At 35.5% G+C, this 14,275-nt stretch overlaps 1 protein-coding gene across 12 annotated transcripts in view; it reads left to right on the forward strand.

Annotated features, from left to right (window-relative positions):
• The window catches only part of NEBL (nebulette), a 256,681-nt gene that overhangs the window by 150,330 nt on the left and 92,076 nt on the right, over positions 1-14,275 (forward strand). For 6 of the 12 annotated variants that reach the window (XM_032101558.1, XM_032101583.1, XM_032101589.1 and 3 more), the window contains 3 exons: positions 12,051-12,135; positions 12,892-12,936; positions 13,032-13,103. The exons of 1 other annotated variant lie outside the window; for it this stretch is intronic. In XM_032101558.1, coding sequence (XP_031957449.1) covers positions 13,065-13,103 — 39 coding nt within the window. In that variant the 5' untranslated portion in view covers positions 12,051-12,135; positions 12,892-12,936; positions 13,032-13,064. Of the gene's footprint in view, positions 1-12,050; positions 12,136-12,608; positions 12,937-13,031; positions 13,104-14,275 lie in introns of those variants that run through there. 5 more of the 12 variants (XM_032101606.1, XM_032101552.1, XM_032101622.1 and 2 more) reach the window with 4 other exon arrangements.

Consider the following 14,275-nt stretch of genomic DNA (forward strand, 5'->3'; position numbering starts at 1 on the left):
CATACCAATGAGTAAATTACCTTTTTTGGCAGAGTACAATTTGCAATTCAGAGTGCAATAAACTAAACTGTACTGTGGATAGCAGATCTTGTAAAAGGAGGAAACTTGGATTTTACTTCTAGACTGAAATTTACTTAATTTTCTAATCTTCTATTTATACCTAATTGATTTTAAAGTTCTGCTAACTTTAGCCTGTTTTGCAAGCTCTTACCAGCTCCAAACCCCCCATTTTTAACTGTAGAATACCTATAATGATTCCATTGGTAATCAATACATATAAGCTGTTGTATCTGTGAGTGAGCTGTCTCAAGGCTTGCATGAAATGGACCTGTTAATAAAGAGATTTCCTTTTCATGAATAAGATCATTTTGTAATGAATTACTGAAAGCAGTAAACTTCAATTCAGCATAGCCTGTAAAAGAACTCAGGTAGTGGTAAACTGAGTAAAGAATACATGCTAAACTGTAATTTTAGCAATATCTTTGCATTGTACAAGTAAACATCCATGCTTTTGACTAAAATAAAGATCTTGAAAAAGAGAAAGCGACTAGGCTATTGTCTCTGCAAACATAATAATAATGCAGATGCCAATTATGCTGTTTTACATTGCTTGGGAATAGTTATTTAGTGAGTGCTGAGACCCTGTAATATTTTGTACTATTTATGGTTTCTGCCATATTCCTACATGAGAATTGTGTATGGCAGAGAATTTCTCATGTATTTGCTGTTAAACATAATTCTGATTTGGTAGAACAGGACCCTTAGGGATTAGTTGTCTTGTCCTCATTGATGGAAAGATAATGAATATCTACATTGGAAGAAAATTGTTGTTGGTTTTTTATAGAACATAGAGCATGTTTATTTTTAAACAATCCTTTCTTCTGTGGCTAGAATACAGGGAATGAGTGGTGAATAAAAGCATATCATTAATTTGACTCTCCAGCAGAATGGATTATAATTTAATGGACAGAAAATCCATGAGGAATGTCCATATTCTTACATTGTTTGGAAGTTATTTTACACCAGATGTAACAACAGAAGTTCACTGCTTTTCAAATGAAAGCAAAATAGCAAAGACTGATAGACTTGAGCAGAAAGTAGAAACAAGCCAAATTTTACGTAACAAAAGTGATTAAGTTGGACAACATGGAAGTTCACCTAGATTTCTACATATGAAAAAAATCCATTTATCTGCTTGCATAACTTGTATCTGTACATCTATAAAATTAAGGTGAGATAATGATTTTGCAGTTAAGATGCAGAAAGAAGCAGGCCTTCAAAGAAAAATCTAATTGAAGTTTATGAAAGCAAATTTTAATATTTTGTCTCAAGATGAGACAGAGAATGTATCATTCAGAGTCATTTTACATGTGTACAGACTTGAAATACTTAGTTATTTTCTTCAGTTTACTTATGTATGTTTTCTTGTTTAAGGATTTTTGAAAACTTTCTAAGATTAAAGAGTTCTGTCCTTGAAGTGACTCTAAGCTTCTTAAAAGCTGAGTCTAGAGTCACTTCTCTAGACTTGGTCTGGACAAAATGGTAATTATTTATTCTCTGTTTTAAGATCTTTAACAGTTTCATGTCCGACAAGTTGTTGTCCTTTTTGAAAGTGGCTAACAACAATATAAAACTTTAATTACAAAAATAGGAGCTTTTATTTAAAAAAAAATTATCTAGCAAAGTTCATGAGCATTAACGTAAACTTCTTATATTTTAGTCCCTTAATTAGACTTTAAATGCTGCTAGTCTGATATATGATATCTCCATCTGCCTCTATATCATTATGATGCTATCCAAATACTGTTCAGAAAAGCTTCTGGGTCTGTAAAAGTTCTGCAATTGAACTGATGGGTGTGTTGCTGAAGCTGTACCCTGGTGTAGACAAGAACAGAATGTTCATGAGCCAGAGCAGGGTCTCCTGAGGGGGCAAGGCTCTCTGGCTGAGTCCTGTGGTTATCACCCACTAAGGGCTGGGTTCTGTCTGAGTTCTGTCTGCTGCTCCAAAGGCTGTTTGTATGTTTAATGATGGTGAAACAATGAGATTAAACTCATTATTAGCTTTACAACCAACATGAGATTAACATGACTTGTGCTCTGATACTCATTTTTTACCTCAGCTTGATTTTTAGCTGTAGAGATTTCTAACATCTTAAAAAATCCCTGTGGGTAGCATTAGTCAAGTACTGTGCACTACTGGATGCTAGTATCCTAGGATTTAAATATAAGCTTGCAGAAGCTGAGTCTGACATATTTTGAATGTCTACACAGAGCATATTATAGCTGCATCTTCATTTTGCAAAGAGATGGTTTGAAATTGTTGAAAGTAAGTGAAATGTGTAGTTACCTCTGGGGCTGTAGAATAGCATCCATGTATGTAAGATTAGGCACTTCCCGCCCCCGGGGTTTGCAGTTTTGTATTACAGATTATCATTATTGCGTACACTTTCCTGATGAGATTGAGAAATTTCTTTAGCTGTAGTGTAAAGCTGCCAAAATACATTTACCACAGACCTTAAGGCAAATATAATTCTTCCAGAGGCAGCCTCAGGCTTTGGAGGTTTTCATGCTGAAAGCAGGCTTAGACTTCCCGTGAGATCCTCAAAGAGATAAAAAGACTAAAAGCTCTTCAAAGCTAGGCCTTAGGCCCTGACATAATTAATTCTCTGGCAATGGTTTATGAATGTCAAAGAATGAATAAATATTTACAAGAATGCAATTTAAATAGAAACTTACCCAACTAGAGTTGAAAATAACTTTTTATTATCACCTCTTCTTTTGAATTCAACATAAAAACATCTTCATATAACTTTAATTTAGACATCAGATGACCAGGAAAGGGCATGGTATTTTCTCTCTCTATATGCAAAATTTCAGTGAGGTTATCTTGCTTTTTTCAAGCTGAATAGTTACTACTGATAACTGAACAGACATTGAAATTAATTTGCATAACAAGTAACTACGCTGTTATTCTAACTCTATTCTGCACATTAACCCAATCGCTTACTAATTGTAATTTAGTATAAGGTCCTAAATGAAAGAACTGCTCTGTGTTCTGATCTCCTCCTACTTTTTCCTTTCTTATATTTTAGGCTATGTTAACACTAACATTTATTTAACAGATAGCAAGGTGTTCTAGAAAAATCCCCCAATCTTCAATGCTGTGAATAGAGTATTATAAGTTAAGAGTTAATTTATGCTGGAAATGACTTAACAGAAATATCACTGAAAAAGAGCCAGGAAAAATCCTGTTGAGAAGCTCTACGGTATCAGCATTAAAACTGTAGGGCTGGGAGTCAAGAAATCTTGATTGATTGCAGGCTTCCTTTCTTACTGTGGAGATGCTGCTTTGCCTCATGGCTCCCTGCTCTCCACCTTGTAAAACAGAATGATGGAATTATCGTATATCTTCAGGTACGTAGCAAGGAGCAGCCCAGACCAGTAGCTATTTATCCTCTTCACAAAATTCCAGATGTTCAAAGGAGACTTAAGACAGTTTGTTCCTCAAATCAAGTCTGCTGCACCTCTCAAACCTCTGTTCATACCGTGATTGTCAATTGGCCATGAATCAGCAGTATGATCAGGAGCAGGTTTTTTGGTCAGGCTTACTTATCCATGGCTGTTCTTACTTAAGCCTGACTCCAGCCTAGTCCTCAAATGCCTGAGGACAGGGAGAGAACTTGGCTTGCTCTGTGTCTGTATATTCAATCAAGGCTTTATCCCTCTATTTATAAAATTCTTTAAAAATTATCCACAGGAAGCTGTATGAGTTAAAAGTATTTATTGCTCTTAAATGTTACTAACAGCAACAAGTGATCAAATCCAAAGATGGTATTTCTGGATAATTTGTAGTGTACAAAACATTGCTATATTATTTCTTTTGCCTTTCTTCTCTCAGGAGGTGCTTACACGTGTGGGGTTTCACATAGTGCAGGCATTAGCCTTCTTTGATTTGAAGAATTGTAATTCAGTGTGCTTTTTTAAGTGGTAATTTAGATATACTGTGTTATATGAAGAGAATGGTAGGGCTAAATTTTTATTATTTATTTATAGGAACTATTTTTCTTACAGTAAAATATGAGAACTGACATTTTAATAAGTATTATGAATGTTCTTAATAAATTGAGAAGTATGTTCACCTAGAAGTGTCAGTATTGAGATAACTCCCAAATTTAAATTCCACTGTTGTCATTGGAATTGCTTGTTTCCAAGAGTAACCAGGTCACAGGAGTGACTAAAGAATAGCTGAACCAAGAAATTCCAGTTTTATGTCCACTACTGGTTTGAAGAAAACAATTCAGACTAGAAGATAGTGCTCTAATGCAAAAGCAAATTAAGTAACTGATAAAACATAACTGCTTTATTTAATTTTTCTTATTTTTTTGTGAATGATGGAGCAAAATAAAGCCAATTTAAAATAGACATTCTTTTGCTGAAATCTTCACTGTTTATTTGGAAATGGTTAGATCAGTTTTTATTTGATCCATGCAAAAGAGATTTCCCTGGGGGTAAAAAACTTTTAATCTGAAATTTTGCAGCTCAACTATGGACCATGACTAAAATAAAAGATAAAGTTTGATATAACTTCTTTTAAAAGACTAAAAAATCAGATCATAAACAATTCTAATCCGGTTCAGTTATTTAATTAAATCCTTTAAAAAGATGATCTGCATTTCTTTGAATATAAAAATATTTTTAAATTAGATACTTGCCACTTCATCAATGATATAAGCAGAAAAGTATTTTTCAGGGAATGAGGAAGATGTTTTTATCATCTTGTCACTGTTGTCATGGAAACTTGTGTATATCATTGTTAAATAGACTGTACATAAGGATCTAACATTCCTGTGACTTATTATTGCCAGCTATTGTATTTTTAGTGTATTTTCTTCAACACTGTAGTCAATGCTTAAGAAGTTGTAAGTTGCTCTCCTCAATTACAGCCATGAACACAATTACAAGATTAGGCTGTCCAGAGACCCCATAGTACAGGGTTCTCTGTTAAAAGATACTTTTCAATACAGGGTTATTAACAGTTTTATTTCCTAATCCCCTGCAGACTCTTATAACCACTTAAAAATTAATATTCACTCTATTCAAGTAGATTATTTTGACATCAGTTCTTTAGAAAGAATGAGCCATCCATCAGTCTTTATAAACTCTCTGTCTCAAAAACTGTGGTTCTATTCTGAATGTGGATTTTATATATTATGTGCTTTGTTTTCTAATACAGTGCTAAATTCATAGCAGAGCTCTTGTGTATCTTTGTCTTAACCTATCATGCATGGAACAGTAGGTTGAAAGAGCAGCTTGACTGTGACAATGCAGATTTAAGCACTCCTGGACACAAAGTGTGGGTAACTTGTTATTTTGTTAAAATCTTATGATGGGCACAATTCACAATGCAGAAAAAAAAAGGTAAATTTTTTTTTTTCCTCCAAATGAGATTTAAGAACCGGTAATTTTAAGCACAATAAAAGTGCTGTATGTTTTGCATAAGTAAAGTTTTATTTTTGTCTTTTAGTTCCTGGAGTTACTTCAAAATATACCTTCTGCATCAATTATTTATGACTCAAAATTACTTCTCTTTTAAAGAAGAAGACACTTAAATACATTTTTCATCATTGAACAAGTGACTTCCATTACCTCAAAAGTATTCTTTAAATTTCTTTTCCCATCCTGACCTCTTTGGTTTGATCTTTTGGGGAGTTTTCTGAAGACTATTCTGATATTTTAAAACTATTATTTTAAAGAACTGTCAATGAAGAACGTAGGTTTTGGTCTAGAGTTAGCTGTCTGTAGCAATTTGATGCAAATTTAACTTATCTGAGAATCGGAGTAACATGAAGTGTTCCAGAATAGTAAAGTTTTAAAGGTTTTTTTTGAAGATATTGTTACTTACAGTATTGGTTTTTTTCTGTCCAGAGAGTTACAGTATCAGGACTGCTAAAATACAAGTACAAGACTATGTAGAAGAAAAAACTCAAATACAAGTAAAATAAACCACTGTGGCTTTAGTTTCTAGAAAAATACATTCATTAAGTGGGGGATATAGATTGAAAATTAAATTTATAGGAAATGTGCAATTTTCTCTTCTTGCGCCAGGAGATTCTGTCAGTTCAGGCAGTTGAATTCAAAGTAATGCCACAAGAAAAATTCCTGGCAAGCAAACATGCCCAATCTGTATGGCTAGGAACTAAGAATATTTATATAAGATAAATGTATATTTTCTATTATTTCAGATTACAGTAAGCTGTATATGAATGTATAGTCACTGAAAGGAAAAAGGAGATATCCTTAGATTTTTAGCATTTCTTGTGGCAAAATGAAACTTGTTTATTACTGGCTTAATACCTTTCACCTACAATCATTAATGATTTGAGCTGTGGTTTATAGAAAAATAAAATTTCCAAACTTTATATATTCCTGTCTCTTTCTTTCTTAGGATTTAGTTTTGGATAAAATGAAAATTTTGTGAATGGAGAGCTTTGATCTTTTATCCAAACTTTTCTGCATTAAGAGAAAAGCCATAACTCCCTTTTCTGCTGAATATCATTTTGCTTTTATGGATACCTCACACAGTAACCCAGTCAGATAATAATTTTGTTTTCTAGTCATCTTCTGTAGAACAGTCTTATGAAATCTGAGCCACAAGTTGCAGAGCAGAGGGAAAGGTCAGAAGTGTATTGCTCTCCACTGGTCACAGGGCACCAGCTGCGGGGCTCTTGGCCATTCAGCACACAGGAGCACTGGGGCTCCACATTTTGTGGGGAATAGGAAAAAATATCCTGACTATTCATTGTTGTAATGTGCTAGTAAGTGTTGGGAGTGCTGAAGAGCTCATCTGCTTTGCCCCAGAGCTGTTAGCTCTGCTGGACTGCCATACCTAGGTGAACACTTGAGTAAGGGGAAAGGGGCTTTATGAAAGAAGAAAGGGAAATGCCACAGCAGTCAGGTGGAGTGGATTAAACAGTTGCAGTGCAGTCAAATGTGGCATCTCAGCTCCTGATCCATCAGCTTGCAAAAGGAGCTGTAGGAGGCATAGATTTTTCAGGCTTCTGGTTAAACTGAAAATATTGAGAGGGTGGAAAAATCAGATTCCTTTATCGTTGAGTATTTAATTTCTTGACAAATGAAAAACTAGGAAAATGCAGCTAGAACTGTGTATCCCACCTGGAAAATACTGTTTTGAGGCTTAAAAAGTATTGCGCAAACATAGTAGGCAATTATGAACATTGGTAGAAAAATGAAGTGGAGGTTTTGGGGTTATTTTAATGGCTTATTTTGGTTTGTTTTAATGTATTGCTCCTGATCACAGCTAAGGGTACATCTGCATGGTGCAGCCTTGTACCCTGATAAATACTCTCCCTTCTGAAGGAGTTCATTTCTCAGGATGATGAGTTGTATGGGAAAGAGTTTATTAACTCAGGTTACATGGCTTCTGGTGTCTGGATTGGATTGGGTATTATTATGTGAAACTAGTTGTGTACCATACAGACATCTGAAATGCTCTGACATCAAAATCCAGTTGGGCTAGACAGCGCCTGAGAGTGTGAGTTTACAAAAAATGTCTATGTTTCTGTATTTATTAGGCATTGAAAATTCATTAGGTTTTCTGGGATTCAGAAGTCAGAATTCTAACATCTCATTTGTATTTGTTTTTAAAAAGAACATTGCCACTCTCTGCTTTACCAAAACATTAAATAAAATAACTTTTATTGAACGAAAATCCTATCTTAGAGCCATGCGATATTTGCAGGTTTTGAACTGCTGATGATGAGTGCAGTGTTAATGATCTGACAGATACAAACTCTTGTTTTTTTCTCTAAATAGATTCATCTCTTGAATTTCTCTAGTAAATGTGAGTTGGTGTTTCGTGTTCAGGGAGATTAAAACAGGCAGGCTGGGATTCCTCGCATTTTTCTGTTTGTGACTGTGGTGCTGATAGCCTAATTATGAACTTCCTTATGCAGGGCTTCTAGGAACTTCCAGTCAGAGTATTTCTAGAAAAGAGAAGTAATTGAGTCTCAGCACTTAAAAATGCCTTGTGTGCTTTTTGAAAAGACACCACCATCTGTGCTGTGTCGAATGAATTGTAGCTATTTCAGTGATGTCTGTGTCTGTCCAGTAAGAACAGAATATAACATTTTAATTTCAGGGATGTCTGTGGGTTGATTTTTAACTAATTGGAAATAGGATAGCTAAAACACTACCTTTACCTCTGCTCTTGTTAGGTTTCCAGTCCAGAATTGAATGGAGTATATTCATAATGTATATGCATCTCAGTATAGTGCTGTGCAGATTTCACACTGAAATACTTTGGTCCTTAATTTGCAGCCTGCGTTCAAGTACACCATGAGGAACTCTTCATTAAATGGGTTTGAGATTGTGAGGTTTCTGGTATCTTTACAAACACAGGTTCTGCTGTTCTGTGAAGTGGTAGACTGGTCCTTTCAGACCAGCAGTACATAGAGGTATTGCATATCAGAAGGCTTTTAAGGATTATGCCAAAAAAGTTCAGAGGTATTGTTTGTTCAGGGACAGAACTGAGATTCACGGCTAAATTGTTATGTGTATCAGGGCCAAAACAAGATGAAAACTTTTAACTTTCTGGGCTAAAAATTCCCAAATGTATTTCTTGAAAGACTGATAAAGGGACAAGGAGATGGTGGAGCTTTGGCCAGATGTGGACTCAGCTGTGTGTGATCAAAGTGGGGAATCTGCCCAGCTGTGCACCTGAAGTATTCACACTCTGGACCAACTTGTACTCATGGGGATTTGGGCTCATTTGTGCCCCACATTTCTTCCTCTTCTGCCTCCTCAGTAGATACGTGTTTACATCAAGTACTTGAATAATGTTCTGTGACAAAAAATAGTACACTGACACATGGAATGATGGCTCTGAGTGTTGGGAGACTGAAATGTCTCCTTTCACAGCGTAAGCAAAGGTTGTGTATTGCAGGTACAGTGCTTCTGTAAACAATCTAGGCTAAATTTGAACTAAGATGTGAAATGTCCGTGCAGGTGTGTGGAAGTAGAAATGTGGAGCTATGCAGCATTTTCTTAAAAATTTGAATTAGTACATGTTGTGTACTTCCCTGAAGAACCCATTTTTCTGCTTTGTACTAATTTTAAAATATCTATAAAGCAATAAGAAATTCTATTTTTGCCATGCCCTGTGTGCATATAAATGTTGTGGATACACAGCTTAGCACTCTATTACAATGTTTTCTTAAAATTCTATACAATTGGATTTTGTTTAATCTGTGCTGTTTCATGCCAGAACAAAAGACTATGAATTATTTCATTATATAAAGTGGAAAATGATTCAGAAGTAACAGTTTGGTGGTTTTGGTAAAATTGCAGGTTTTGCAGGTGAAAAGTAATGTTTAGTACAACATAATTTATAATTGTTTTGGGGATGTACATCTCAACATTTTAACTAGGTCTTTATTCAGATTAGATTTAGTTTTTTTATAGTAATTTTAAAAATATTGGAAATGTACACAAACATTTGCAATGCCAAATATTCCTGCTGATTCTAGATTATTTATTACCTCTTATAGAAGTAGCTAAAGCTTCTTTCCCATGCCTGCAAGTGTTCAAGACCACTTGAGCAAGGCCAGGTTGGATGGGGCCCTGAGCAGTCTGATTTAGTGGGTGGCACCTTTGCCCATGGCAGGGGGACTGGAAATGGATTATCTTTCAAGTCCCTTCCCACCCAAGCCTTTCTACGATTCTTCTTGACCTGCAGACTGCTAATTGAATCATAGTGCCCTTCTAAACCATGCAACCCTTAAACAGTCCTAACAAATTCTTCCCTGAATTATATCTGGATATATTAAATTTTCAGGCTTGCTTTATTGCACAGTGAATGTTTCCTGATAGTATTCAGTGTTTTGAGGAGGGTGAAAAAAAGTGAGACAGTGTGTCATGTAGTGTTGGAACCCTGGGTTCAGAGAATGTCAGTCTTTCAGTGCTGACAGGCAGTGATCCTCAAAAGCACACTGCATTTGACCTGAGGCCTTGGGAAAGGCTTCCCAGATTATGTGATAGCACTGAGATTGTTGCTGTGTAATTAAAAAGAAGTTTGTTATATCACTGGGTGGAATATGTAGAGATGTAGAAAATTTAGGTTTCTGGGATATAGTAATGTACATGTAACAAGATGGAGGATTTTGGGTGTAGGTTAGTTCTTTCTTCTTCCTTCTTCCTCACAAGCCTGGGTGATCTAGTATTGGTTCAAAAAACCCACAGTGCAGAACATGAATGATTAGGTATTGGATTATAGGTAAAAATAAATTAGTTGGCATTCCATAATTGGGTGGTTTGGGCTTTAAAAGACCTTGGAAGGCAGCACTCGTGGGCCATTTTCACCTTGTTAACTTAGAGGCACACTCTGTGCAGCTGTAATATAGATAAGAAATAATAAACGTCTAAGTCTGAAGAAAAACTCCACGTCTCCTGCGTTTCAATCCAAACTGAGTAAAAGAACCATGAGAGAGAGGCAGAGAAAGAAAAGAACAACAGAATATTTAATAATATAGTATCTTGCTGCATCTTTTATGTGAAAAGTGGAATTTTGAATAACTTGTGCATGGTTAGTTGACTCTCTGTTTTTCTCTTACTCTCTTTGTGCAGAGTACTGTATTTTTCTTTAATATGATGAGTTATAACAGCTGTCTTATAATCCTTGTATTATGGAAGTTACATGGGGCACAGGGTATTTGAATGCTTCGTTATGCCTAACCCAGATCATGCAAAAATGAGAAAAAAATGAATTTTATCAAAGCAGTTACACATATTAGAATAAAATAGAACAGAATGAGTAGAATTGTTCAGTTGGAAGGGACTTCCAGTGACTGTGTAGTCCAACTGTCTGATCACTTCAGAGCTGACCAAAAGTGATCTTGCAGATATTTATTACACAGAAGGCATTGCAGGAAAACCAGAATTAATATATAAATTTTGGTCTGTCCAGCTGCTGAAAACCCACCAGATATTATGTTAAAAGCATGTTAAAAAGCCAAACACCTCCCTTTTGCCCCTTTTTTGTCCCTTTCGGTGTTGTAATTTTTGACCATATTTGCTTTCCAGTGCAAAAAATAGCAAAAGATTTCCCCATGTTCAGCAAACTAATGAACAGCTACTAATAACTTTTCTATACGCTCTTAAATATTTTTCAAAGTCTCCTCTTAAAACATTTATTAAATGTAGGAAGGAAAAGGAAATTAACTGCACTGAAGGAATATAGTACTGGCAATATTATCACAAAAATCCCAAAGTGAAGCCTTAGTGCTGCATTTCTGTCTGACACTTTTGTAGGTACACTCTCTCCTTACCGCGTGGTCCTTAAAATCATGGATGAGTCTGTTTAGGAATATATTTGCTGTAGCCATGATCTTCAAAAAGACCTTTTACTGTGAATACTCACCTTACAAGACTAAACCGTTAGTTTCCCCCAGGCTGAAGCACCCTGAATGCCAAAAGCAGTCAGCATATATCACAGGCAATTCTCACCTATACTAAGTAGACTTCTAGGTTTAAATCTGAACTTCCCCAATGCCCATCTAAACGTGAAATTTAGGTGCTTATATTTGAGGGTGGAATGGAAACTCTTGAACATTACTGTACTATTTATATATAAAAAGTTCTGTCTCTTACTTTAGGCTGAAAGCAGTTCCTCAGTTTTTTCTTAATACTTAGTTTTTCAGGTTTTCAGACCTTAGCTAAATCAAATGCTGTATTTTTTCTCATCTTTGAAATGGTTCTTTTTCTAAGAGAATCTGTGTTGTTAAATAAGCTCTAAGAACATTGTGTTTGGGCACATGTACTTAAAATTCTTTAAAGAATTTTTTAAAGAGCACGTATTCCTTGTATCTTTGCCTGATTGCAAAGCTGCGTGGTGGTGAATGACTTTTCTAGATGAAGTTCAAAATCATGACCTCTACAAAATGAGAAACATATAAGCTACAGTTTAAAAAGAAAAATGATGTTAAAGTGCTGGTTGCTCCAATTGGTCTTGTAATAGCTTCTTGCTTGTTTTACAGAAGTAAACACTGACACTGCACCATCAACATAAGGATATCTTTCAGTTTCATTGCAACTGGAGCTAGTGACTTCATACTGAAAAAGGTTGGTTTTTGGACTACAGACCATGACAGTTTGTAACAGTGAAGGAACATAATGTTTGTGTGAATACATAGGCGTATATACTTGTAATACAGACTTGTCTGTATGTATGCACAGGTTTAACCTGCAGCTGACATGATATGGAAAGCATTTAAGGAATTCTATAAGCTTTGTGGAAAAGAAGTAATTCTGAAAAAAATGTACTAGCAGTTACATCTACTGGAAAATGAGAATAGTGTGCTTTTTTTAAACAGGAAGCATTATTATTGGACCAGTACAAAGTTTTGTGATAACTGATTTTGGAGTCACTGATGCCTTAGAATTGGGCAGTTTTCCCATAAACTTAGAGTCAATGTTCCCCTTTTAATCCTGTTAATTTTACTAAATTACTTATGTTATAAATTAACTGCATCACAGTATTTTAATTGTGTTCATAGTAATTTTAAAAACAGTTGCTGGGGATAGGTAATTTAATTATATTTTATCAGTAAGAAAGCATTAGCTCTGCTGTGAGTGATAGCCAGCAAGGCCATCTGCAATGTCTTTCAGTTCACTCACTCTGAATTGTTCAGATAAAGACTGTCAAGTACTGCCTAAATAAGGAAGGAGCTGTGGTAGGGTTAAGTGCAGTGGAGGACACAAATGGAGCATTGATTCCAGGAATGCTGGAGGGTCTGAGCTGTTTCCTGCAGCACTGAACCTTTTAAGAGTTTTCATTGTTTCCCGCAAAGTATTAAAATGCGAGTGTCTGTCATTCAGGATCTCAGAGAGGATGAAAATGAGGATGGGGAAGAAGAAGAAAAGGTGAGTTAAACCCCAATAGTTTTAAAAAGTACTTATTTCCTTCTATTTTTACTCTTTAGGACAATAAGCCTGGAATGATTACCTTTTTCTTTCAGATCTTCCTCAAGCCTGTTATTGAGGACAGAAATATGGAACTGGCCCGAAAATGCAGTGAATTAATAAGTGATGTAAGTGATGGTGACTATTTGCATCCTCATATTTGCATTCTTTTTTCAAATGGGTTTATGATACACATTTTCTCAAAGATGCACAGTGTAACATGTGCCCATCTAAGGCTCAAATAATAAAAGTACACAAAATAATAGAAAAAGCACAAATTACTCTGGTACTGTAAATTATCAGCCACAGAAGAATGAGCTTTTCAGAGCACTTGGATGGTACGAAGCATAGGCCCTAGAAAGGCCAGTGTTTCAAAACGTGTGTTTCGAGCAGAGGGTGTCTGCCATGCAAACACCTTGGCTGCTTTCATCAGGAAAATGCAGTATTTTTTCCGGTTGTAGCCTAATCCTATGCAGTTTAATCGGTTTGAACAAAACTGGGTTCCAGTATACATAGCTGTAAGGAGCAAGGTTAAAAATAGAAGATGAATTTTGCGTGTTATCTTTTGTTCTGTGCTGATACATGCCCAAAACTGCTCAACATATTGTTATTGACTATGCTTATAGGACAAATCCATGGAAATGCTAGAATATATTTGAAAATTATTTAGCTAGCTAATTCTTGATTTAGTTACTGTAGATTTTTAAAACTGTAGATCAGTTACATAAACATCTTATATATATCATAGATCAGGTCCAAGACATTTTAAGTTGGAGTAGATCTGATTGCTTCGATGTAACAGCATCAGATTTACCTTGATGGGAGTTTATTTTTGTTTCCCTCTGGAACAGTGTGTCTGAAAAGTAACTTTGTCCCTTCATGTACATGGGTGTAAAGAGTGATACTTCTCCTGTGAGAAAGCTGGCTGGCAGGAGAGCAGACCTTTCTGAGGAGAGAATGACTTGTTCAACAAATGTTCTGAAGAAACCGAAAAGTGGTGTCTGGCTCGTGTTGTGTTGTAATCTGATATTTAGTTTCGGATTGTTGATTTAGTGGGAATAGAATGCACAGAATCTTAATTTTTAGATTCAGAAGAACAGTATCTGGGATGTCTAAATTGTTACCGTGCTGGCTTGAAAGTGTGACTTAACAAGGTCAAAGTTTCCTCTTTTTCCATACACCTTCTACTTCAATTTTCACAGAAAGAGTGCTGAAAATTGGATAGATCCGTAAGAGGAGCTACCAAGATCAGTCCCCTGTAAACCCAAACTACTTTAGGAAGTAGTAGAGATTAATAATA

The sequence above is a fragment of the Corvus moneduloides genome, chromosome 1 (genome assembly GCF_009650955.1).
Source record: "Corvus moneduloides isolate bCorMon1 chromosome 1, bCorMon1.pri, whole genome shotgun sequence".
Lineage (NCBI taxonomy): Eukaryota > Metazoa > Chordata > Aves > Passeriformes > Corvidae > Corvus > Corvus moneduloides.